Here is a 26,013-nt window from a genome sequence, read left to right on the forward strand (position 1 = left end):
TGTGGAGAAATTGGAGTCCTCATTTATACTAGAAGGCATGTGGTGAAGCGACTTTGGAAAAAAATTTTACCAATTTCTTCCAAAGCTTAACCAGAGAATTAACCATATAACCTAGCAATTCTAATGTGGGTAGAGATGCTCAGAGATATGAAAATATGTTAACATAAAAATGTAGACACCAGTGCTCATAGGGCATCACTTATATTAGCCAGAGGTAGAAGTTTTTCCAAATGTCCATCCAAATTGATAGATGAATATCTGTAAGTAAAAAGTGAGTTGTCAGGGTCAAAATGATAGAACAGCAGGTAGTGCTTTTGCCTTGCTTGAGGATGACCTGAATTTTTTGTTAAACATTTTTTTTTTAAAAAAATCGAATCACTGTAAGATGCAGTTACAAAGCTTTCATGTTTGAGTTTCAGTCTTACAATGATTGAACACCCATCCCTCCATCAGTGCACATTTTCCACCACCAATGTCTCCAGTCTCTCTCCCCGCTCCATCCCACCCTTCCCCCTGCCTCTATGGCAGACAATTTCCCCTTTACTCTCTCTCTGCTTTTGGGCACTATAGTTTGCAATATAGGTACTGAGAAGCTATCACATTTGGTCCTTTATCTACTTTCAGCAAACATCTCCCATGCCAAATGATCCCTTCAACCATCATTGAATTAGTGATCCCTTGTGTATTTCAGCTGCTTTCTCCCCCAGCTCATGAGGCAGGCTTCCAACTATGGAGTATTATTCCTGGGCCTTGTCCCTACTGTCCTTGGGTGTCAGTCTCCTATTATGTTATTTTATATTCCACAAATGAGTGCAGTCATTCTATGTCTGTCCCTCTCTTTCTAACTCATTTCACTTAGCATGATACTCTCCATGACCATCCACTAAGCAAATTTTATGACTTTATCTTTCCGAACAGCTGTGTGGTATTCGATTGTGTAGATGTACCAAAGTTTCTTTAACCAGTCATCTGTTCTTGGACACTCAGTTGTTTCCAAATTCCGGCTATTGTGAACAGTGTTGCAATGGCCGATCCAAATTTAATCCCTGGCACCACATATGGTCCCCTGAACATGCCAGGAGTAATCCCTAAGTGCATAGCCAAGAGTAAACCTGGAGCACTGACAGGTGTGGCCCCAACCCCCCCTCCCACCCATCCCATTCCTCCAAAAGAAAATACAGTAACATATTATTTAGCTCAAAAAAGGAATAGGCACTCAAAAAAGTATTGAAACTTCTTATAACATGGATGAACCTTCATCATTTTATGCTAGGTGAAAGAACTTAGTCACTAATGACCACACGTTTTAGATGTTATTTGTGTCAAAAACCAGAGGATTCAAGTCTATAGAGACAAGTGTTTTTTGGTTACCTTGACCTGGAGTTTGGGGAACGAAAATCACTTTCCTTGGTGGGGATGGAAATATTCTAAAACTAGTCGTGAGGATGGAGGCCCAATTCTCTGAATGTATTGAGCATTACTGAATTATGCATCTTCTTTAAATAGATTTGTTGGGTACTATGAGAATTATATCTCAACCAGACTTTTGAAAAAGAGGGGCTATAATGATAGTATCGTGGGGAGGCCACTTGCCTTGCCCATGGTTGACTTGGGTTCCATCCCTGGCATCCCATATGCCCCCCCTCCCCGCCCGGAGTGATTCCTGAGTGCAGAGCCAGGAGTGATCTCTGGGTGCTAGGGGAGGATGTGGCTTAAGTGGCAGAGTACTTTCCTTGCATGCATGCAGTCCCACATTTGGTACCTGGCACTGCATGGCCTCAGCATGCCCAACTCTGCAAGGAAACAGCAAGGTCGACTCAATGGCAGAATCTGTGTAGCTGCATTCTTCACTGTCTCTCTCCTCCCGAAAATCTGAGGAGAGAAGTGAGATTGCTGCTCCTGTTTCACTGACCTGGAGATAGAAACTTGAAGAGTGTTTTCAGTCTTTTGCCTTCTCATGTAGGAAAAAAGGCTGAGAGAAGGAGGAGAATGGAGCAAATTTTGGCAGGTTTTTTTTTTTTTCTAACCCTATAGGGAAGATGAGGAGTTTTTATTTACACCCCTATGTATCTTGATTAAGAGTACAGTTGTATGGAAGTTTTTAAGAAACGAATTTATTATTATTATTATTATTATTGAGCTGGAGCAATAGTGCAGTGGGTAGGGTGTTCGCTTTGCAAGCGGCCGACCAGGGTTCGATTCCTCCGCCCCTCTTGGAGAGCCTGGCAAGGTGCCAAGAGTATCTCGCCCGCACGGCAGAGCCTGGCAAGCTCCCCGTGGCGTATTTGATATGCCAAAAACAGTAACAAGTCTCACTAATGGAGACGTTACTGGTGCCTGCTCGAGCAAATCGATGAGTAATGGGATGACAGTGACAGTGACAGGGATGTTAGCAAGGGCATGGTAAACTTATCTGGGAGGAGAAAAGAGACAGTTCACTGGTGAAGCCTAAAACACTTAGGGTTGATATCCAACAGGGTTTCATGTATAACACCACGGTAGAAGTTTTTGCAGGTACATTGAATATTTCTATTTCAAAGACGGGCAGAAAAAGAATAGGAGCAAGAGAGCAGGTTAGGTAATTAATATGGGTCCTAAGGTGTGAATAACATGTGCCTCAGTGATAGTAGCAAGAGAACAGTGTGAATGGGACTCGGGAGGTAGTATAGCAGGTAGGGTGCTTACCTTGCACGTGGTTGACCCAGGTTCCAAACCTAGCATACCGTAGGGTCCCCTGACCCCTCCAAGAGTGATCCCTGAGTGTAGAGCTAGGAATAAGCTTTGAGCATAGCATGGTGTCTCTCCCCACCTCTATCCTCCCCCAAATAAATAAAAGAACAGGGCAAATACAGAAAAAGGAGTAGGCGGGAAATAGGAGTTAGGACCGCTACTTTTAATTTTGTGTAGCTCTTTGATCCAATAATAGCAATTTCTAAGGAATTCGAAAGAAATCTTTTTGAATTTTAACTCCCCAGGGTATGTATATACATACCAGAGAAATAACGAGTCCGAGGTGTTCTTTTGAAACCTCTCTTAGGTGCCCAACCCCTCCAGGCACGTTTGGATAGCAAATGCCTCTCTTCATACACCTCCTGGGCCCCGTGTGGGTGGAAGTGACCTTTGCCAGCTGACGCTGTGAAAACAGGAAGCACAGTGTAATCTCTTTGTAGGAGATCAGAGACAAGCTGAAGGGCCTTGGTTGTAACAATAAAAAAACAAAACGAAAAGGACCCAAGGAGTTTTCACTCACTGCGAAGTGTAACTTCCTGTCTGGTTTTCAGAAGAGATTGGGTTAGATTCAGCCAGCGCCTCTCATGGGAAAAAGACCAGGCGCTCCAAACAGGACATCCCAGTGTGCAGTTCGGAGGTGGCTTTTGTTGTCCGCTTCCTCTGCGTCTTGTCGCTGTCGCCTTCGCCAGCTTAGGTGATGAGTGGCCGAGGAGCCACCCCACTGCGTTGGACAAAGTGCCGGTTTGATCCGAGCGGGCAAGTAGCTCTCCGGTCTGGCAAGCAGTTACCTGGTAAGTCTCTCAGCTACTGGACTCCCGGGTGTGAGGTTCTGAAGAGAGTGTCAGCTGAGACAGGCTTGCGTGTGTGTGTGTGTGTGTGTGTGTGTGTGTGTGTGTGTGTGTTGCTTGTCTGTCTCTGGCTCTCTTTTTGTGTCTTTGTCTCTCTCTGTGGCTGTTGCTCTCTCTGTGTGTGTCTGTCTCTTTCTCTTTCTTTCTCTCTGTCTCTGTTGCTGTCTGTCTGTCTGTCTCTCTCTCTGAGGCAGAACTTGGTGGGGGAATCACCCTGTCCACTGCCTCCTCCTCGGGTGAGGCCTGGCTGGAGCGAGGGAAGGGAAGGAGTCCTGCGCGCTCGCGTTGCTGTGAGGCCCCAGGTCTTCACTTTCTCTTGCTGGGTTTCAGAGTAGCTGAGGGCCAGCGTAGAGCAAGCGTTTCCTCCGTGCTGTGGAGCGGGGAGAGCGCGTCCTGTATGGCATTGAATCGCTTCTGTTGGTAAAAGATGAAAGCACATAGATCAGGGGGCTGGAGTGATAGTACAGCGGGTAGGGCGTTTGCCTTGCCTGCAGCCAACCCGGATTTGATCCCCGGCATCCCATATGGTCCTCTGAGAGCCTCCAGGAGTTATTCTTGTGCATAGAGCCAAGAGCCTGAGCACTGTTGCCCCCCCCCCCCCCCCAAACAAAAAACCCAAAAGCACATCGGTCAAAGCTGACCAAACAGCAAATAGGATATTTCTCCTGTCTGAGGGACTGTACGTGAGGTGGGCAGGGGGATGAAATACCGTCATGGCTGGGTGGAATAGAGATGCCAAACTTGACAAAGAACGCCAACTTGCACTTGTTGTCCCTGGAGCAAAGTTCCAAGGAGATCTTGTGTTTCTGTTCATTCTGACGTCTGCATTTTGGGTGATGTGCATGTTTATTGATTATGACCGACCAGGCAAGCTTCCTGAGCAAAAGAAAACAAACCCAGGCCGCGGGGTTCAGCTCATCTTACACAGCACACAGGGATCTCGGCACCAGTGGAGAAACTCAGTGGCTCTTGGAACTATTTTGAAACCTATTTTGCTTTTCTCTGGAATGACTTTGCCGAGGTGACTGCGTTCGTAACTTCATGGGAAGGTCTGTGCATGCAGGCGTGGTTTCTAGGGAACACACTTAAAGCCCAGGGTCGGAGCAGACCATGCCTTCTCGGTCGTTTTGGGTTTCTTGGTGTCATAGACATGAGCACTGGAATTCCCTGGGGATGAATTTTCTCTCTTAAAGAATCTTTTGTTCTTAGCCCCAATAAAAACCCCTTTCAGGAACTTGCGTGGGTCCCCGCCGTAGCAGCAGGGCTGGCCGTCCCTGTTCTGTGGGGGTCTCTCTCTGTCACGCAGCCTCCTGTTTTCTTTCCTGGCCATCCTGCTCGTCCACATCCTCCTGTGTTGCCGTACACGGTCTTCAGGTGGAAATCAGAAGATAATTCAGAAGATAAATAGGAAGTTTTATGTAGTCACCAGACTTGGTTGGGAAGTGTGCCCCCTAGAAAAAGGATTTCTGGGGCCAGAAGATTGCTGAATGGACTGGGAGGATGCAGTGCATACAGGAAGCCAGGGTTGGACCCCCGAGCACTGTGGTGAGTGCCCCCCACCTCCCAAGCAACTAATTGGGAGTAGCTTTTGAGCACTGTAGGTTTGGCTCTCAAATTAAAAAAAAATTAATGAAAAGCAGTTCTGGTCTATTTGGATAGCATTCTTTCCTGTCCTCTAAGCTGTCTCAAGACTTTAGGAAAATAGAAAGCATTTTTAAACCCGACAGACATTTTGGGGCATGTTATTTTAATAAAAATAGCAAGCCACTGTGTACATGATTTCAAATTCCACAAGATCCTCGACTCTCTTCTCATCGCTTGTTATTGAATGGAAACTTTCCTCGGATTCGCCGGCTGATGTCTTTAGTGACCATGCTAGAAATAAAGATACAGGAAAAAAACTGTTTTTATAGATGGGCTATTCCTAGCAACAGTTGACCTGTTTCTGTCTTTCAAAGGAGTCCCGATAATAGATTAAACTTTAGGGATGAATCCTTCATTTACAGACCTCAAGGAAGGTGGAAAGAAGGAAACCTTAAGTGGTTTGCATTAAACTCTTGAGAGGCTGCTATTTCAGATGACTGGGCAGAAGGGAAAGGGAATAAGCAATCAAGTAACGAAACGGAGTGAGATGGTACATACCTATCGGCTCGAAATCAGTCTTCGGGGTTTCAGTTTTGGAATTGCTGGTTCTTCCTCTGTGTTCTTACTAGCGTGTGGCATTCTGTTTTAGTGGCTTTGCTTCTTAGCTATTCATTGAGACAAAACCGGAAAAATGTGGAGTCTCATGATGCCCTCTGGATCTGGATGTCTTGGATAGAAAATTTTTGTTTGTTTATTTTTGGACCTTCCAAGCAGTGATCAGTGATCCGGGCCTTGCCAGTGAATCTCAGCCCGCCAGGCTGACGGTTGAGCACTGGGACCTGAGTGTCCATGCTGCTTGCTTTGCCTGCAGTGCTGGGGACGTCCAGGGCCACACCTTTTCTTTGCTGGGGAGAGTCTGGGGCTGCACACCCTGAGGTGCTCAGGTCCACGCGTGGTACCGGGAATTGAACTTGAACCTAAGTCATTGCATGTTAGACATAGCCCCTCGCCACGGTACCATGTGATAATAGATTTTCTAAATCTTAAAATATTTATCTGCTGCTGGAGAGATACAGGGCAGCAGGTAAGGTGCTTGCTTTGCATGTGGCCAACCCGGGTTCAAGTCCCGGAATCCCATATGGTCCCCTGGTCCCTCCCAGGAGTAATTCCTGAGGGCTGGGCCAGGCAGAAGCCCTGCATACTGCTGTTTGTGGCTTTCTGAACAAAAACAGACAACTAAACTGTTCTTAACATCTGCTCAGTATTTTCCTTTCTCTTCTAAATCTTGGATGTCTGAGGACAAATGGACAGATGTTAAAAGTAGTGTATTTGGAACTGGAGAGAGAGTACAGTGGGTAGGGCGTTTGCCTCGCACGCAGCTGATCCAGGAGTAATTCCTGAGTGCAGAGTCAGGAGTCACCCCTGAGCATTGCTGGATGTCACCCCAAAAAGCCCCCCCCCAAAAAAAAGTAATGTATTTGAGGGACACCATGAGCACACAAAGGCTCGAGAACATGAAATAAAAGAATATTTTGGAGGCATTCTAGGAGTTGGAGGCATCTGCTGATGCACAGATGATTTATGTCTACAAAGGGCCTCGCTCAGGAAGCCACAGCCGGGAGACCTTGCTTTTCTTGTCATCCTTCCTGCTTTGTCAGTTGGCAGGACTTGATGTTTAAGAGATTTCCTTTTTTTTTTCTCTCTCTGAGTTTAAATACCCTCCACCCGGACTTCATAGAATTTCCACACTCCTGGGGTGCCACGCCCCAAGACCTGATTTAAAGGGACCACGGTTTTGATAACTTATTAAAAAGAAAAAGATAACTCTCCTGAGTGCTTGTCACGTCCACTTGACATGAGAAAGACAGTGGAATGTCCCTGTCCACGGGCCTGAACTCTTCCTGAGCAGGACAAAAAGGAAGCCCTGTCACCTTTGCACCCAGCACTAACTGCGCCTGGCATGCAGGGTGACTCAGTCTCTGCTTGTGGAATGAATGAATCCATTCCTGTGGGCAACAGGAAGGCTGGGCAAGGGTTGGCTCTCGTAGCTTCCGGCCTGTACTGACACATTAGATGGGGACGTACTGAAGATCAGCTGTCGTCTGGCAGGACCATCACAGGGACAATCTCAGGCACCCTGAGCGGCCCTCTCACGAGAGACTTGGCTCCTGTTGGCAAGTTTTCATGAAACCAGGCAAGTTAAGAGCTTTCAAGGTTGTAAGGTTGTGTGCATTCTGGTGTGTGTGTGTGTGTGTGTGTGTGTGTGTGTGTGTATGCGTGTGTGTGAAGTGAAGTTTAGGATTGACTGGGTGACGCTGCCAGGAGCTTCTCCTGATGGATGAGTTGGTGAGTTGGAAAGGAAGGAGTATAGTTATTTTTGCCAGATCGTAGAAGCGGCCTGACCCACCTGTTGATTGCATTAAAATAACGGAACACAAAATTTAGAGTGACAGCGTCCTGTGAGACATGTCTGGGAAAAAGTTATTACCGTTGGTGGCTTTTGATCCTGCTTATAATGTATAGAAAGAAAATGAGCTAGTGAATAGCAGGACCAGGCGGAATGGAATTTGCAGAGGCTTGAGGGAGAATGTTGTCATGACGGTAGAAGGGTGGAGACCGAGACAAAAGCATTTGGAGGGCAGGGGGCCGTGAAGAACAGTACTGAACCCTCCTTCCAGGAGGGATCCTGGGTCTCAGCATCTCTGCCTTGCGCTGTATGAATCACTGTACCTTAACCTGGGACTTGTGGTCAAAATTCACATTTTTTTTCTTCCATATTTCTAATGCCTCCGAGTGATGTTGACAGTCCCAGGTAAATACAAGGAAGAACTTGTTTGTTTCAAAATCAAAATCTAGTTAATGAGTAAGGTGCTCAGCCTGCAGCCTCTGGTCTAGGAATAGGCCATCAAGTGTCATGCTTGTTATTTGAAATAGGTCGAAGCAGGAAGTGTGCCAGCTCTTGTCTTTCTTCCTTGGAGTTGTACTCAGGATGTGGATTCTGAACATAATTCATGTTTCCTCGGATCCCTGATTCCTTACCTCCAGAGCACCTGAGGTGCTTGTTGTCCTAACCCTTTACAAATCCAAGGTTTGGTTGGCGGGCCGTGGAAAGGCCTGCAGCAAGAATCAGCTAGGATCTGGCCTTGGCCACTCCCCTCTTCTGTCCCAGTGTTTTGACCCTGAGTGGAGGAGTTCAGTGTACTGGCAACTCAAGTAGCTTTTTCCCAGGGAGCTAGAACTTTCATTGTTTCGCAGAGGAAGATGAGTCATAGCCCAGTTCGCCATGTGCCAAAGTGAAATTTTAGTCTGGGATTAAAGGCACACAGGTCAAACTTCTGTCTCCCCTAAGGGGGTTGAGCACTGGGATCGTGACTCAGGAGGCAGGAGTTTAAGTATGACCCCCTTCATGGGGTTTGCTCTGGCATTAAAAAAAAAAAGTTATTGAAATACATTTTCAGTCGCCCAATTTTTAGCAGCAGTATATTTTAAATATCTTGTTAAAATACCGTGAGAAATCAGGGATCTTATTAAAAAAAAAAAACCAAACCAACAACACTCACTGCAGGGGTGCAGAGAGATAGTATGGGGTTACGGTGCTTGCCTTGCATACAACAGATTCAGGTCAGAACCAGTGCTGTCTCTGTTTATATGCTCTCTGGCATATAAACCGGTCAGGAGTGGTCCCTCAGCACATGAGCACTCTGAGCAGAGCCAGAGTGGCCCCAAGAACTAAAAAAAAAAATTAATTAACCCTCAATGCAGAATTAAAATGATACACGTGAAACATTGTTATTTCCTCTCATTCTCTAAAACCATCGTGAATAGTTTTATGTGTCCTGTCACACAGTTTCCTGTCAGTGAACAAATGTACAATTTCCTAAGTCCTCCCAAGTCCTCTTTGTATTAAGAACCAAAGTCGAAACCGTTCTATAGTCGTGGAATCCCACTTATAATCACTAAAAAGAACCACTCATGCAGACACAACATAGTTTATTTTGGGTAATCACTAAGGAAAATATATTTTACTGTTAAATTGCCACCCTTAAGAGGTGGAGGGAGCGAGGCAGCATATGGATATTTAAATTTTGTATGAGATTGAACCACACACACACACATACACACACACACAGACACACTCTATAATCATCTTTGGACACATTTTCCAAAGAAATCCCTTTTAAAAAAAAATTGCATGCTCCCCCCCCCACTCCCCAACTCCTACGTACCCAATCTCTTTCTCTGGTTGTTTGACGCTCTAACTTTTGAGCTCAGGGGTTTTTAAAGGACATTCCTACGAAACCACAGCTTTTGTGTCACCTTTTTTGCTTCTGAATTTTAAGCCGGCTCATTTCAAACTTAAAACACAGACATGGTTTCCGGATCTCTGGGTTTGCGTCTTTGGATGGGGAGTCCGTGTTTCTCTTTCCTCTGGGTTTGCGTCATAGTTGCCAACGGTGCTGAGGCTGGTAATTACTTAAGTGTCCTCACTATTTTATTACATTTCCTGTTCTGATAGATGATTTTCAGATGCAGGATGAATCCAGAGTTACTGACAGAAAACTTGTTTCCCACGTGACTGGTGAAACTTGGGCGAGTCAGCAGAAAGAAGACTCCGACTTAGATTTGCCACCGAATCCCAGCACAGCCCAGGCCTGTGTGTGTTTCCCTACTTGCAGAATAGAGATAATAGGACTATTGAAAGACTTAAAAGGCAGAAATCTCTTGCATACTCTTTGGCAAATTCCAGGAAGGATTACAATACACTGTGGCCATTTAAGTTAGGGTTGTCTTTCAAGTTAATACAGAGGGGTGGGGGAAAGACCATTTAGATGTTCAATCAAGATAAGACATTGGTTTAAAATGAGGTGCTAGGTGTCCCATCACACTGAAAGCTTGTCCCTATCCTTCCATCTGCATCTGTTAGCAATTTTCACATCAAAGCATGAAGGCGCTCTCATTCTAGCAGGGCCCAGTTAACCACAGATCTCATACAAGGCCACAAACCTACAGTTGCTGGGAGGCTAGCTGGGTGGCAAGGTGCCCAAAACGTTTTGCTGATTTCAAAGCTCACTTTCATTTATTCTCAGAGATTTTTTTTTTTTAATTATTGTTTGCAAGTGAGCAAGGTAAGTGCAGGCGAAGGGCACACAGCCTCCCTATGATCACTGCTGTCTGCTCTATTCGTCTTTGGGTACCTGATAGAAACTGCTTGATTTGGTCAGCAGAGAGGACGGTTTCTCCAAAAAGTCCTCACATTTGGGGAACATGGTAGGTATGGTCTCGACGCCACTCATCCAGATGCCCCGAGAAGTGGTGCGGCACTGAAGTTGTAAGGTTGACATCCGCACAGATTCTTTCAGGTCACTCCCATGGCATCAGCGGAAACGTGTCTTCAGAGAGCTGCGTCTTGGCCCTCTGAGACAGTATTTGTTCCAGCTCCCGCCCTCTTCTCTAGCCCCTTGCCAGGAAGTCGCTGCCCGATGTCCTGGCTTTTGACCTGGCCCACTTTCTTGCTGGCCTCCTGCAATCTAAGCCGTTAGCTTTTGCTTTGCCTCCCAAGTGACAATTCCTACCTGATGTTTTAGTAGCTCTTGGAGTGTGTTTGGCAGAAGAAATTTATTTCCCCAGCACATTCACTTTCTCCCTCGATAACTGTAGCCTTCCTGTGCAATCTGGTATTTGACAGTACTCTGAGAACTATTTAGTTAGTGGTTAATAAATATTTATTGCTTAACTCTGGGCAGCCAGAGTTACAGCAGAAAGGGGAAACAAACAGTCTAGCTTGTGTGTGTGTGTGTGTGTGTGTGTGTGTGTGTGTGTGTGAGTGTGTCTGGCAGTGATGTATGTATGGTGTACAGTTCTGAACAGAGGAGAGAAAAGATCCTTATGTGAAAATACTTAATGTGTTTCATTTCTGCCTGTGTGAATTCTTTAAAAGTAATTAATAGATCCTATCTTGACTCATATGCACTTAAAAATCACGACACATTTCGTAGCAGTGGATATTCTTCTAGGGGTATAGGGATCATTTGCAAAGAGATGGAGGACACATTTTCTTTCTCCGCCCTCCCTCCAGGTTCCTAGGTCCTTCTAATCTATCCACCTCCTTACTGCCCATTTCATCTGCTATTACAAGAAGAATATTATATTTTACGATGATAATTCATCTTGTGGCTAAATGAGCTATGCCTGATTTTTGAAAAAGTGCCTGAGATTGCATCCTGCATATTCGCTGAATTTGTTGCAGGACCTGATACTGCAAAATTTCTTCAAGTAATAAAATGTCAATAGAAATAATGGTGTTGGAGGTAAATTTACCTCTTGATTACTGTAATAAAGAACTGACATTTATTTCTCATAATTTGGAAGTCATTCAGTAAGCACTATTTGCCTGGTGCTTTATGATGAACAATTCAGATCATATTAGGTTTGTATTTGGAAGAAAGTAAGCATTGATTTCCCTGTAATTTTCAAAAATTGCCCATCTATTTATGTTTTTTAAGTCGAGTTGTGCTCAGTTTTCTGTTCAGTCACAACTTAGCCCATGACACATGGTTAAAGTTTTAGGAAAAAAAAAAGTTAAGAATAAGTGATTTGGGGAACTTCTGTTGAGGTCTTCTGTTTTCTGGGGTGTTTTCAATCATGAAAGTTAATGATTTCCACTCACAACCCAGAACTTCCGTGTGTGTCTTGCACATTAGACATTGATGACAATGGACATTTGTCCCTTGAAGTATACAGCGAGGGGACAGGAACTGGGGTGTCTTTGGTCCTCATGGAGAGGCTGTTTTCTTGCATGCAGGCACTCTGTTTCTAGCTCGAGAGCAGTAAATTAGAAGGGTAGTGAGTGGGTTTAAGTGCTGTTCAGAATTAGCCTCTCACAATAATGCGATATGCCTGTTGGCTAGCTGATGGTGAAGGAGACCCAAAATTAACAACAGTGCATTCAAGTCTCAGAGTCAAGCAGTTAAAATATAGGAGACTGTATTTTGAGATACAGACAGGCTAGCCTTGAAAACAAAACAAACAAAGCAAAACCAAAAAATCCCCTGAACCCGTGACCAAGTTCTTCGGGTACAATGACTAGGAATGGTGGGGAGCAGTATACTTTTCTAGGCTTCAGCGTGCACTCACGCTAAAGTGGGATCCTCGTGGCATCTTGGTCAGATTTAGATTCAGTCAACAAAATCCACCCCCTACCCCTGTTTTTGCCATCCAGAGAACTGCGTTAGACTCACCTCCCTGGGTCTCTAGGGTCCCTGGGCTCCGGGTTCTTCAGGGGCTTTTCCAACGGCCTGGGTTCTGAGCATGCCCAGCCTTAAGCAGGGTGTGCCCTCTTCAGTTATTCTGCGATGAGATCATCAACAATTCCCTCCACTGGTGGTCAAGCACACCTTTTCCAGGAATTCTTTCCTGACTTCCAAGTGTGGGTTGGGCACTTCTTTTCTCTGCTCCCCAGCTTCCCTGCCAGAATCAAATTCCAAGATTCCAAAGAGATGGTTGCCTGTCACAGCATTTCGGACAGAGATTTTAGACCAGGGGTTTTGGAACACGTGTGTGCTTGTCTGCAGGGCATGGCCTGGAAGCCTGCATTTCAGTAATCTGCCCAAGTGGACACTCTGCGTTTTTGAGAAGCCCGACTCTAGACCATGAGCTTGCAGACCAGGTCTCTTTTCATTTGTCATTGTTTTGGGAATTTTAATGTATTTACTCACATGATTGGGCTAGAGCGATAGCACAGTGGTAGGGAGTTTGCCTTGCACATGGCCGACCTGGGTTCGATTCCTCCACCCTTCTCGGAGATCCCGGCAAGCTACCGAGAGTATCTTGCCTGCATGGCAGAGGCTGGCAAGCTACCCATCGAGTATTCTACATGCCAAAAACAGTAACAACGAGTCTCACAATGGAGACATTACTGGTGCCTGCTCGAGCAAATCGATGAGCAAGGGATGACAGTATTGACAAACGATATCGACTCACATGATTGTTGAAAATGCACAAAACTTTTCATTGTTTTATTACTTATGAGCTCCTATATAAATGGAATTGAATGCATAGTAAAAATAAGGCATATTTTTTTCAGATGGATTTATTTTTAATTGAATCACCATGAGATACAGTCACAAAGCTTTCATGTTTGAGTTTCAGTCCTCTAATGCTAGAACCCTCATCCCTCCACTAGTGTGCATTTTCCACCCTGAGTGCGCCTGATCTTGTCTTTTCATTTGTCTTTGAAGCCTCACATTGGTCCCAGCATTGGGTACCTTTCAGGTGTTCTCTGGTGGTGGTGGTGGTTCTGTGGCTGAGATAGGGTATGCTTCCATCAGACATGGATGGCAAGCAAGTTTGCAGGTGAGATCCAGATGCACAGTTAAATGCCGCTCAGATGATTCTCAGCCTTTTCTCCTTATGGCTTTGAAAGTCGGTAGCACGTGGAGTGAAAAATGTTATGTGGTTGTACCAGAATTAGCTTTCCTTATTTCCTTGCCTGAGAAAGTACACTGCAACTTTCTGAATTGTCTGCTATTTCAAATAAACCTTTATTTTTGGGGTAGTTTCACAATGACAGAAAAATCACAGAGATGGCAGAGTTCCATATCTCCTCACCTTTTTTTTTTATTCATTCATGACACCTTAGGTTGTTACAATTGTTGCAATGAAAATATGGATACACTTGCCATATCATTATGAGAGTATTAATAGCATAGGTCTCCTAAAAACTGTTGAAGTTTTTAGTGTACTACACAAAATTGTTTATCTTTATAAGGTTAATGAAAAATGACATATATCAAGAGCTTTTTCTTTAACCTTAAATTGACATTCTCCCCCCGCCCCCACCCCCACACACACCTCTTCTGAGTCCTCACATATGCATAGCAAGAGCTCTTTTGCCAAGCATTATCCCTGATGTCTTGTACTTGATTGGTACCTGCCGTCATGGTTGCAAATATATTCACTAATAGTGTGTGAACTGATTCCTTTGATTATTAGATTAAATAGACTTTTAAAACAAGCATGTCATTGGCCTCTTGGGACCGGAAGATGGGTAAAGGAATACATTTTGGTGACTGGATCTGAAGTACTCCTTATTAATGAAAACAGTTATTACCATCTCAGACTTTGTTAGCTAGAATTTTTGTTTTCCGCCAACCTTGGTCCGTTCAGATGGAGGTACTACTCAGGTTGTGTGACAGTTGGTTGTCCCCAATGACTCAGATGGATGTCGAAATAGTCAGAAGGGAAGATGACTGGTTATTGTGTCTGTCAGTGATAATAATGTCCCAGATGTCTTAAAAACACCTCTGGATATCCTAAGTGTCTCCTAGGGTACCACATTGCCTTCAGTCAAAAACTGACAGAAGGAAAGCCCAGAGAGCAGTCTCCCAGTGGCCTCTGAAGGGCTTTGTAAATCTTGGCTTTCTTATTACCAGTCATACTATCTTCCTTCATGTCAGTCATTATTTCCTGAGAAGATTGTCCCTTGGTGTGCGCAAACCTTCTTGAGGAAGGTCTGCCAGAATTGGAAGAACTGTCAGCTTTTGCAGTCAAGGGTTTCCACTTTCATTTATGTTGTTGTTGTTGTTGTTACCGCACTTGCCTTATTTGTCTTTGACACTGTAGCTTCTTACAACAGGCAACAGCTGAGCCAGTTTGGAAGTGTGGAATCTGGAGACCAGTTGCTTCCCGGGGCCCCTCTCACCAGCCCGTTGCTGGCTCTGAGTTGATGAGTGGCTCCGCCAGGGCAGGAGCCTGTACTTTGGCTCCTGCCAAATTCCACTTATTTCCCCATGATGATAGGTTATTAGGATCCTGATCCCAGTTATTTGTTAAGTTAATCTCTGCTTCAGGGATCTCAGAAGATCACAGCATTTTGTTTCCAGTGACTTCATTTTGCAATAAACACTCTAGGTAGAGGAGACTAACTGGAGACATTTAAGACCCACAATTTAACATCTACAAATAGTGTTTTATATTTAACCTTTCTCATCCATTCAGCTTCAGAGTTCTTGAAACAGATCTTTAAATAGTTTCAACGCAGTTCTCTCTTTTTCTTCCTTTTCTTTTCTCTCTCTCTTTTTTTTTCTGGTCCACACCTAGCAGTGTTCAGGGATTACTCGAGATTCTGTGCTCAGGGTCTGTACTCAGTGATATCTCCTAGTGGTGTTCAGGGGATTATATGCAATGTCTAGAACTGAACCCACGTTGTCTGTGAGCAAGTCAACCCCAGTCTACCCATTGTACTCTCTCTTTGGCCCCATCTTACTTTTTCTAAAGTATCCATCTTCTTACAGGATCTAAACATTTTTTTTTAAATCATCAAATGCACTAGAACTAGTCTGTGGAATGTGAAAATTGAGTGAACATCTCTCATGTGGGTCATAAATTATATAACTTCTTGTAGAAACTCTGACAACCTTATATTTTTATCTCCCTTGAATCCACTCATCTGTTTTTATAAAGCAGTTTTTAGGTTAATATTGCTTGATTATAAACTTCTTTTCCCCCTTTTGATGACAAAATTTTTTCTTTTCTTCCTGGACCTGGTAATGTCCAGGGCTTCTTCCTGGCTCTATGCTCAGGGGTCACTCTTTGGGGCGGGGATCATTGACTCTGTGTAAGGCAATTGACTCTGTGTAAGCCACTGTGCTCTGGTCCTATAAATTTAATTTTTAACGTGGGGTATTGGTCAGTTTAAGTCATTAAAAGTTACTGAAAACAGTTGATATTGGTGACATCATTAAGTCTAATCAGACAAATTAATAATTGTTCTTCGAAACACAGTGCTTATATTGCAAGCATGTAGTAGATAAAATCAGCTCGTGGACAGGGGGAAGGGTTGAGACTGTCTTTTATTCATCTTGTCTCTAGACACGGTTAAAATGATATTTGAGTGCTTAGAATTTTTGAGTTGAGAGCCTGGATTAGTTTAGGTATTTCCATTTACTAGCTGGATACAACCTAGGTAAATTGTTTCATTTTAATTTTCTGTGACCATTGTTGGAAGTGGAGATTATGCAAGCATATACTTTTTAAGAATGCTGTGGGATTAGATTATCTAGAAGTTCACATAAAAATTCATTAAATATTGCTAACACTTGCATACTACTACTAATATCACTACTACAAATACATTTAAGATAATAGTTACTTTGTTTAATAAAGCTGTTAAAATAAGACCTAGCTGAATTAAAATTTGATCCTTTCTTAATCCATTCTCTTTAACTGCTAGTGAGCCATGAAATGACTGAAAGATCGAAAAAGAACTAGATGTGAAATCTAATAATTTGTTTTTATATGAACAAGTGGTCTGACCTCAGAATGTAAATCGTGAACGTTTGTTGTAGTTCCTTGGGGATAATGTTAATATTTTTGATATTAACCACTCAGTTAGCTTCTTAATGCTCATGTTGTTAAAATAAGATCAAATTTGCTTCATCAAATTTGTCTCTCACTCTCTTTAAAGAATATTCCAGATTTCTTTTTTGCCCCCTTCATTTCACTTTGTTGTTGCTGTGATGACCAAATGACCAGGAGTGGTGCTTTGGCTGTGGGGCTTTGTGGCACACGTTAGTTGGGTTCACACATACTTGGTTCTGGGATGCTGAGACTGAACTTTTCTGTGTTGCTTGCAGATTCTCTATGGTCAGTGCCAGCAGGAGCCACTTGCCCTATGAGCCATCTTCAGGGATCAAACTTGTGACCTTATGCTTGCAAGGCAGTTGCTCTATCAGTCGTCTCTGGGCGCTGAATTTCTTATTTTCATTGTTGAGTGTTCCTTTGTTTAGAAGTCACATAGGATCAAGGCTGGAGAGATAGTACAGTGTGTAGAGTGTTTGCCCTGATGTGGCCGACCTGTGGTCAATGCCTGGCATCCATACGATCCCCTGAGCCCCGTAGGGGTGATCCCTAACACTGCTGGGTGTGTCACCCCCCCACCAACACAAAATTTAAAATATTTATATAAAACCAGAGCCAGAGAAATCGTCCAGGGGGTCAGGTGCTTGCCTTGCGTGCTACTGACCCTGGTCTGCTCCTTAGCACCATATAGTGTCATTTGAACAGCACCAGAGCCAGGAGTAAGCCCGAGTACCACTCGATGTGGCCCCCAAACCCAAATCAGACATACAGGAAAGCAATGAACACCCCCCCATGAAAAATTACAGTCAAGTCAAAAAATGTTAGAAAAAATATCTATTATTTCTTCCATTTTAATAGTAAAATTTATGTCTCATTTTCCTATTTTTGTCTGATATTTTAAGACAATTAAAATAATGCAAAATTTCAAAGTGTTTGTTTTTGCACTTTAATTTTATATTGTTTGTGACTCATTGTTTCTTTTGCATAGCTACATTAAAATATAATTAATTCTTTCCAGCTTTTTGTGGTATTTAGTTTAGTCCTAATATCCAATATTATGAATAAATAGTAAGTGATTTATTCTTACATTTATCATCTAGATTTATTTTATTTACTAAAGTTTTAATTTAATTTATCATCTAGATTTATTTTAATTACTAAGGTTTTAATTTAATTTAAAAATATTTTTGGGCCCTTTGGGTCATACTCCGTGATGCTCAGGCTTCCTCCTGGCTCTGTACTCAGGAATCACTCCTGGCAGTGTTCAGGGGACCAACTGGGATGCTGAGATCCAACCTGGGTCGGCCGCATGCAAGGTAAATACCCTACCCACTAGACTATCACTCTGTCCCCCAAGGCTTAATTTTAATCTATAAAATTGAGATAGTAAAATACTTCTTATATCATTATATAAAGTGGATAGACATAAATAAGGATGTCTTAGCCTTTACTTTTTTTGCTGTTGTTTGTTGTTTGGGGCGGGGGGTGGGGGGGTGGGGCACAGTCAGCAGTGATTAGGGCTTACTCCTGGCTCTGTGCCCAGAGACCTCTCATGATGGGGTTTGAATGGGGGACACCATATGCGCTTCTAGGGATCCAACTGGGTTGGCCGCTTGCATGGCAAATGCCTTACCTCTTGGTCTGTCTCCCCAGCTGACCACTGCCACTGGGTGCCAGAAAATCTGCTGTAGGAGCAGCTTTGGGGACATTGTAGATACTTGGAAATCTTTGCGTCTTCAGCCACACGTTTTGATGGACAGAAAGGTTTTGAGACAATACTCAGCGACAGTACTCTAGACTATACTCTTAGAGGACAGAATCACCCACCCCTGAGTACCCCTACATAATGCATTTAGAATAGCTCATAGCACTCTGGTAAGTGCCTTGGAAGTATTTGCTTTTGTAGTCATTGTTGTTGGAATCAGCCCTCATTTCAGTTTTTTTAATTTTTGATAAATTCCTAGAAAGAACTTCTGGGTGAAGAGGTTTAGGGTTTCTTGACTATGTGGTTACTAAACGCTCTCTGGAAAGACTGTTAAATTCAGTGAGTATAAATACATCAGTACCTCTGAAGTCCAGCCAGTTGTGAGTACAAAATATGTTATTTTTCAATATCTGTAATTAGTCGAGGCTAGCAGTTTTTAAAATGTTTTGTTATGCCCCTTTGAAGTTGAAACATTGGAATCAAGTCTGTGTTGAATTTCTTTGTTTGATTTGGATGGAATTGAAGGACATCATGTAGAGTGAAATAAGCCAGAGGCAGGACAAACACAGGATGATCTCACTCATCTGTGGCTTACTGAGGAACAAGTTAAGAGTGTGGACCATATCAATTGATCACAAACCTTGGATCCTGGAATACAGACCAGAGAGAGTGCCAGCTTAGGGGAGGAGAGGGAAATGGAGTAGATGCTGGGAGGTAACATGGGAACATAAGTGAAGGCTCTCAATCACGTGGATGGTGCTAAAGGAGGGAAGAATACATACCAGAACCATAACTGTCAGTCAGTAGATAATGGGGCAAGGGTGAGAGCGAAGGAATGTTGGACCAGAGTGAACATAGGGATGGGGCAGAGGGTCCTGGGCACTTCCATGGTGGGGGAGGGCAGTCATTTTGTACATCAACCTTGTGCAGTACAGAAACCTGGAACACTATTGTAACCCTGTCACCTAGGGTTATAATAGCACTGTAGCACTGTTGTCCCATTGTTCATTGATTTGCTTGAGTGGGCACCAGTAACGTCTCCATTATGAGACTTGTTGTTACTGTTTTTGGCATATCCAATATGCCACAGGTAGCTTGCCAGGCTCTTCTGTGTGGGCGGGATACTCTTGGTAGCTTGCAGGGCTCTCCGAGAGGGATGGAGGAATCGAACCCAGGTCAGCTGTGTGCAAGATAAACGCCCTACCTATGCTGTGCTATACATAATAAAAAACTTAAACATTATAATATACATATACACATATATTGTATAACTTATACATTATAATAAAAACTTATACACTATAATATACATATACATATAAAACTTATACATTATAATAGAAAACTAATACATTATAATAAAAAAATTTAAAAAAATATTGGAAGATTATGGAATGTTTAGAATCTTATGATCTTATGAGAGAAGTTCTGGGGACCACATGCTTGAATTTCTGATGTCAGATAACAACCGGTTGGGTAATAAAATGCTTTTTTGGAAGCAACTCCAATCTGAGGTCTGAGGTGGGTTGTTGATGCCTTACTCTTAGACCTGAAACCTACCCCCACCCATTCCTTTGTGGGTGGGGGTAGGTCTCTGGTTTGAAAGGCTCCTGTTGAGGCTGCAGAAAGTGGACTCTAGGTCACTGCCTGCTCTCGTGTCAGTCTCCCAGACATCTTCATCTCAGATGAGTTACTTTGGGGCTGAACTTTACACAGGATTCTGCAAATCTTCAGTTGGCGTATGAGTCACTGTTATCTTGCTTGAGAATGGCCCTTTTATCTGTGTGTCCTTTCCTCTTATACTTCTCCCCAATGTGTCCTGGCATCCCCTTTACAATAAACGCTTCCACTGGGTTCCTTGTCCCAGCAACTGCTTCTGCGGGCAGGCAGGGGACGGGGGTGGGGTTGAGAGCCAACGCAGTGTTTCATTCAACGCTTCCTTGACCTTGTCCTTTTCCTTGAGCCCCAGTGCCGTGGAAGTAGGATGGTAGATATCTTTTGAGGACCTGTCTGAGGAGGATGTAGATAACGTTTAGTTTCACTTATACAAAAGACAGTTTGGACAAGTCAGCATTCCTGTTGTGTTGCTGCTGAGGGTGTTGTCTCTGTGTGACGGGCTAAGAGCCAGGCAGGGTGACTTTATTGTCCCTGCCAAATGTGACTTTCTACCTGCTTCCTTCACATCTTGGACTGACCCGGGACCTGTGGGATTTCAGAAATGCTCGCTTTCAGTTGGTCTCTCCATGGAGACTGACCCTCGTCTGTTATTTGCCTAATTTGGCCCTTGCTTTTGAGCTAGTCTTGGGGAAGAAATGATTAGCTCTTGGCTCTTCAGCTTGTCACACTGGGCTTAGTCTGGAAGGCTGCGTTAAAGTGATCTGGGTTGGGCTGGAGTGATAGTCCGGTGGATGGGACGCTTGCCGTGCACACAGCTGACCCAGGTTTGATTTCTTGCCTGGTCTCTGAGCTGCTCCAGGAATGACCCCTGAGTGCAGAGCCAGGAGGAAGCCCTGAGCACCGCTGAGTGTGCCCCCACAAAGGGAACAAACACCCCCTTCCCCCGCCCTCAGCAAACAGACAAACAGAAATGATCCAGGAGTGAAGGGAAGGTCAGCTTGACCAATTTCTGGACACAAAAAAGGGAGTTTGTAGAACTGATAAGGGAAAAGGCACCTTTTAAAATAAAGGTACAGGTTGATTATTCTCATTCTACATTTTCCCTCAAGCTCAAAGATAAAGACAAAGCTAGATTAATAATAGTAGTCCTAGTTGTGATAGAAATGAAGAAATAAACACAATAGAGTTGTAGTTCCTTTATTTACATAAAGACTGTTTCATTGTAGGTGATTCCTAAAGAGTCAAGTGACTAACATATAGAGTTAAACTTCTTTATAGGGGTGGAGGCAGAAGGCTGAGGTCCTAACAAGGTCCCAGAGGAATTCCTCACCTGGGCATTTGCTGACAGCTCTCAGGGAGGGTACATGGTGTCATATACTTGCCTGGTACCTGTCCCCTACCCCACTGCTCTGCCATCTGCCCATCACTCAGCTCAGTCTTTGGGCCACAGACTTTTAGGAGCATTTGTCCTTAAATATATACATGCATATATGTCTCTCCCTCTCTATCTATATGTTTATATATTTGCCATTTGTCCTCTCCTATCTACAAGCAAAATGTTGAATGTAGTTCTGAAAAATCTGGGGTCATTACGCAGGGTTCAATCACCTGAGCTGTGAATGAGTGTGACCCAGAGTGAACCAAAGTGTATGTTGGCCCGTTGGCCGAGCGCTCACATTTTCCGTGTGAAAGTTCTTCCTTTGTTGTTTGTGATTAATAACTGAATAGGTCATAAAGCCAAATGATTTCATTGTTGAACAGAGACGTGAAGGTCATGAGAAGCAGTCTGTTTGAAGGAAAGGCTGCCAAGATGCGATTAAAAGGTCTGCAGTAACACCTGGATAGCTTTGAAACAAGGCTGAGGTAGATAAGGGGGAGGGAGCATGTTTTATAGGATATGGATATTAGTTTTGCACGCAATGGATTTTAGCTAGATTTCAGGGATCGAATCCTTAAGGTAGAATTATCCTATTAGCACTGTGGATAACCAAGGTTGTGTTGAAGACCTCTTGTGTGTCTGATAATTCAGAATGATTTAGTTGTGCCAAGAATGAATTTGAAGGTGTCAGAGAATTAGTTGTTGTACGACAGTTAGTTCACATGGCCAACCCGAGTTCGATTCCTCTGCCCCTCTCGGAGAGCCCGGCAAGCTACCGAGAGTATCGAGCCCACGAAGCAGAGCCTGGCAAGCTACCCGTGCATATTGGATATGCCAAAAACAGTAACAATAAGTCTCTCAATGAGAGACGTTATTGGTGCCTGCTCGAACAAATCAATGGGCAACGGGATGACAGTGACAGTGACGGTGACGACAGTTAGTAGCTTGGTTTTAAAGTTTTGCATTGTGTTGGTTTGCTGTTTGAAATAAGATTGCAAATCAAGTTTCATAGTATTTAGTGCTTTCATTTTTAGCTGTTCAAACAAAATTTAAGAGCCACACTTAGCAATGTTGGAAAAGCTAGAATACTTTTGTTTACATCTATAGACAAAATATTGTGTTCTGGGGAGATAGTGCAGTGGATAAGGTGCTTGCTTTGCATGCGGCCAACCTGGGTTCAATCCTTGGCATCCCATACAGTCTCCAAGCACCTCCATGAATAATTACTGAGTGCAGAACCAGGAGTAACCTCTGAGAATTCCTGGATATGACTCCAAAAATTATAAATAAAGTTAATAAATTGTGGTCTGGAGCTGCAGCCTGCAGAACCATATTCTGTACCTGTCTTTTCCATGTGCTTACTAGGCACATTAAGAGTGACCAGAGAATTGTCTTCTGCGCTGTCCATTTTCACTTTTCTATCTTGGAGAGGACAATATCCCAGTTCTTAGTTATGTTTGTTTGTTTATTTATTTATTTATTTATTTATTTGCTTTTTGGGTCATACCCAGGGATGCTCAGGGGTTACTCTGCACTGAGGAATTGCTCCTGGCGGTGCTCAGGGAACCATATGGGATGCCGGGGATAGAACCCGGGTCGGCCAGATGCAAGGTAAATGCCCTAACCACTGGACTATCACTCCAACCCCCTTAGTTATGTATTTCTAGCGTAACTAGTGGCTAGAACCCTGAGATCAGAGGGTAAGTGCATTTTAACTGATGGAGAGGCGGGTCTTCCTGGGAGCCTTGGGGTGGGAACTGGCTGAGAAGTGTCTGGCTTGCTTGGGTTTTCTTCCCTCCTGTGCTCCTATCTGCTTTTCTAGGATTGTTGTGGATCTCAAGTCTCCTTTCCCAGGATAGCTTCTAGGCCTTAAGACAGCTGGTAGGAATTGCATTATGTGGCAGTAATGAATTAGCACAGCAAGGCAGAGATAGAAACTACCCACTCAACAGTTCCATTGGCATTCCCCCTGCTTAAGGCAAACTACCCCCCAAACATGATTTAAATTGGGTATGAATTACTCTGTTAAAGGAGACCTTCCTTCCTTCCTCCCTCCCTCCCTCTCTCCCTCCCTCTCTCCCTCCCTCCCTCCCTCTCTCTCTCTCTCTCTCTCTCTCTCTCTCTCTCTTTCTTTCTTTCTTTCTTTCTTTCTTTCTTTCTTTCTTTCTTTCTTTCTTTCTTTCTTTCTTTCATGAATCACTGTGAGATACAGTTACGGACTTACAAACTTTCGTGGTTACATTTCAGTTATAAAACAATCGAGCACCCATCCCTCCACCACTGCCCATTCACCATCACCAATATTCCCAGTATCTCTCCCATCATCCCCACTCCATTCCCCTCCACCCCCCTCCCCACCCGTGGCAGGGCATTCCCTTTTGCTCTCTCTCTCTCCTTTTGGGTGTTGTGGTTTGCAATACAGGTACTAAGTTGTCATCCTGTTTGGTCTATAGTCTACTTTCAGCACGCATCTCCCACCTTGAGCAGGCCCTCCAAGCATTCTTTTTTACTTGGTGGTCCTTTCTCTATTTTACTTGCCTTTCCCCCAGCATGTGAGGCCGACTTTCAAGCCATGGAGCAGTCCTCCTGGTCCATATCTCTACTATCCTTGGGTGTTAGTCTCCCATTCTGTTATTTTATATTTCTACAAATGAATGCAGTCTTTCTATGTCTGTCCCTGTCTTTCTGACTCATTTCACTTAGCATGATACTCTCCATGTTGATCCACTTATATGCAAATTTCATGACTTCATCCTTTATAACAGCTGCATAGTATTCCATTGTGTAGATGTACCAAAGTTTCTTAAACCAGTCATCTGTTCTCAGGTACTTGGGTTTTTTCCAGATTCTGGCTATTGTGAACAGTGCTGCAATGAATATACAAGTGCAGATGTCATTTCTACTGTACTTTTTGCATCTCTGGGATGTATTACCAGATGTGGTATTACTGGCTCAAATGGGAGATCAATTTCTAATTTTTTGAGAAATGTCCATACTGTTTTCCAAAAAGGCTGAACTAGTCGGCATTCCCAAAAGGAGACCTTTCTTATACTCCTAACTTTTAATTCTTTCAAATAGTCAGAACTTTTCTTCTCTCCCCAACCTCCAACCCTGCTAACTTTTCATTCTTTGTTAATTTAGTAGATATTTATTGTCTATTTGAAATATATAAGGAATTATCTGAGAAGGATCAGAGAATAAGATAGTTTCTTCCTTCTGGGAATGAAGCATCTCATTAGGAGACCAGTGTGGACAAAATAATAATTTCCAAAGCTCATTCATTTTGGCAAGTGGTTGGGCGTTTGCCTTTCACGTGGCCAACCCGAGTTCGATTCTTCCACCCCTCTCAGAGAGCCCGACAAGCTACCAAGAGTATGGAGCCCGCACGGCAGAGCCTGGCAAGCTACCCGTGCGTATTGGATATGCCAAAAACAGTAATAATAAGTCTCTCAATGAGAGACGTTACTGGTGCCCACTCAAACAAATCGATGAGCAACGGAATGACAGTGACAGTGACAGTGACCCGTGGTGTATTTGATATGTCAAAAACAGTAACAGCAAGTCTCACAATGGAGATGTTACTGGTGCCTGCTTGAGCAAATCGATGAGCAATGGGATGACAGTGACAGTGACAATGATGAGAAAGGATTAAAATATTATGTGAATTCGAAGACTGGGGGCAGGGTGCTTGCAGGGTCAGGGTGAGAAGGCGGGAGACTGGAGCCTGCAGGGAGAGGTCCAGGCTGGCCCAGGACCAGCTGCTTGCTATAGAATGATTTTGAAGGTATTTTGAGTATTTTAATTTTGGGTGATGTGAGATTTTGCATGTGCAATGTTTATTATTGCAAGGAGTTAACTTTTCAGAGGTGCTTTGGATGTGAGCGGGGAGAGAGGGGCTGGAAGGCAGTTCTTCGGGGAATGGTGATTGAGGATTCGGACACTGAGGTTGGCAGTTAATAACTTTGTGGTTTCATTGAAGAATTAACCTGAGTGGGGCTGGAGCAGTAGTGAGTAGGGCGTTTGCCTTGCACACAGCCAGCCCTGATTCGATCCCCAGTATTTCATATAGTCCCCCATGTACCTCAAGGGATAATTCCTGAGGGCAGAGCTAGCAGTAACCTCTGAGCATTGTGGGATGTGGCTCCCCCAAAAGCAAACAAAAAAACCCGAAAAGAACCTGAGGTGTGGGCAGAGCTTAATTTATTACTTTTTTTTTTTTCTTTTTGGGTCACACCGAGCGATGCTCAGGGATTACTCCTGGCTCTGCACTCAGGAATTACTCCTGGCGGTGCTTGGGAGATCATATGAGATGCCGGGGACTGAACCCGGGTCGGCTGCATGCAAGGCAAACACCCTACCCGCTGTGCTATTGCTCCCACCCCTTAATTTGTTACTTTTAAAATTAAAAGCAACACCAACAACACCAACAAACTTTTGCTTGTAAAAATTGATTGAGGTTCTAATGATGGTTTCCTGTGTACATAATTCTAATTCAACACCCATCACCAGTGTACCTACCTCAGCCCCCACAAGGACCACAACACCCTTCCTTTCAAGCCACGCAGGTGTGTGAATCATTTCTCTTACTGTGTTGCATTTAACCCTTTGTTGTTGCCTTTGCTGTTGTGTATCTTTTAAGTCCCACATATGAGAGACATCATTCTGTTTCTATCTCTTTCCCTCTGCCTGATTTCATGCAGCATAAGATCCGCTGTTCCATCATGTTGCAACAAATTTCATCATTTTTGTTTTTTGATACCCAAGTTAGAACCCAAGTCTTAGTAAGTGAGGAG

At 43.7% G+C, this 26,013-nt stretch overlaps 1 protein-coding gene across 4 annotated transcripts in view; it reads left to right on the forward strand.

The window, feature by feature from the left end:
* The window catches only part of UTRN (utrophin), a 585,431-nt gene that overhangs the window by 71,918 nt on the left and 487,500 nt on the right, over positions 1 to 26,013 (forward strand). Inside the window, exon 1 of one of the 4 annotated variants that reach the window (XM_055134484.1) lies at positions 3,413 to 3,521. The exons of the other annotated variants lie outside the window; for them this stretch is intronic. Coding sequence (XP_054990459.1) covers positions 3,428 to 3,521 — 94 coding nt within the window. The 5' untranslated portion in view covers positions 3,413 to 3,427. Of the gene's footprint in view, positions 1 to 3,412; positions 3,522 to 26,013 lie in introns of those variants that run through there. 4 annotated transcript variants of the gene reach the window in all.

Source organism: Sorex araneus, chromosome 4, assembly GCF_027595985.1.
Source record: "Sorex araneus isolate mSorAra2 chromosome 4, mSorAra2.pri, whole genome shotgun sequence".
NCBI lineage: Eukaryota > Metazoa > Chordata > Mammalia > Eulipotyphla > Soricidae > Sorex > Sorex araneus.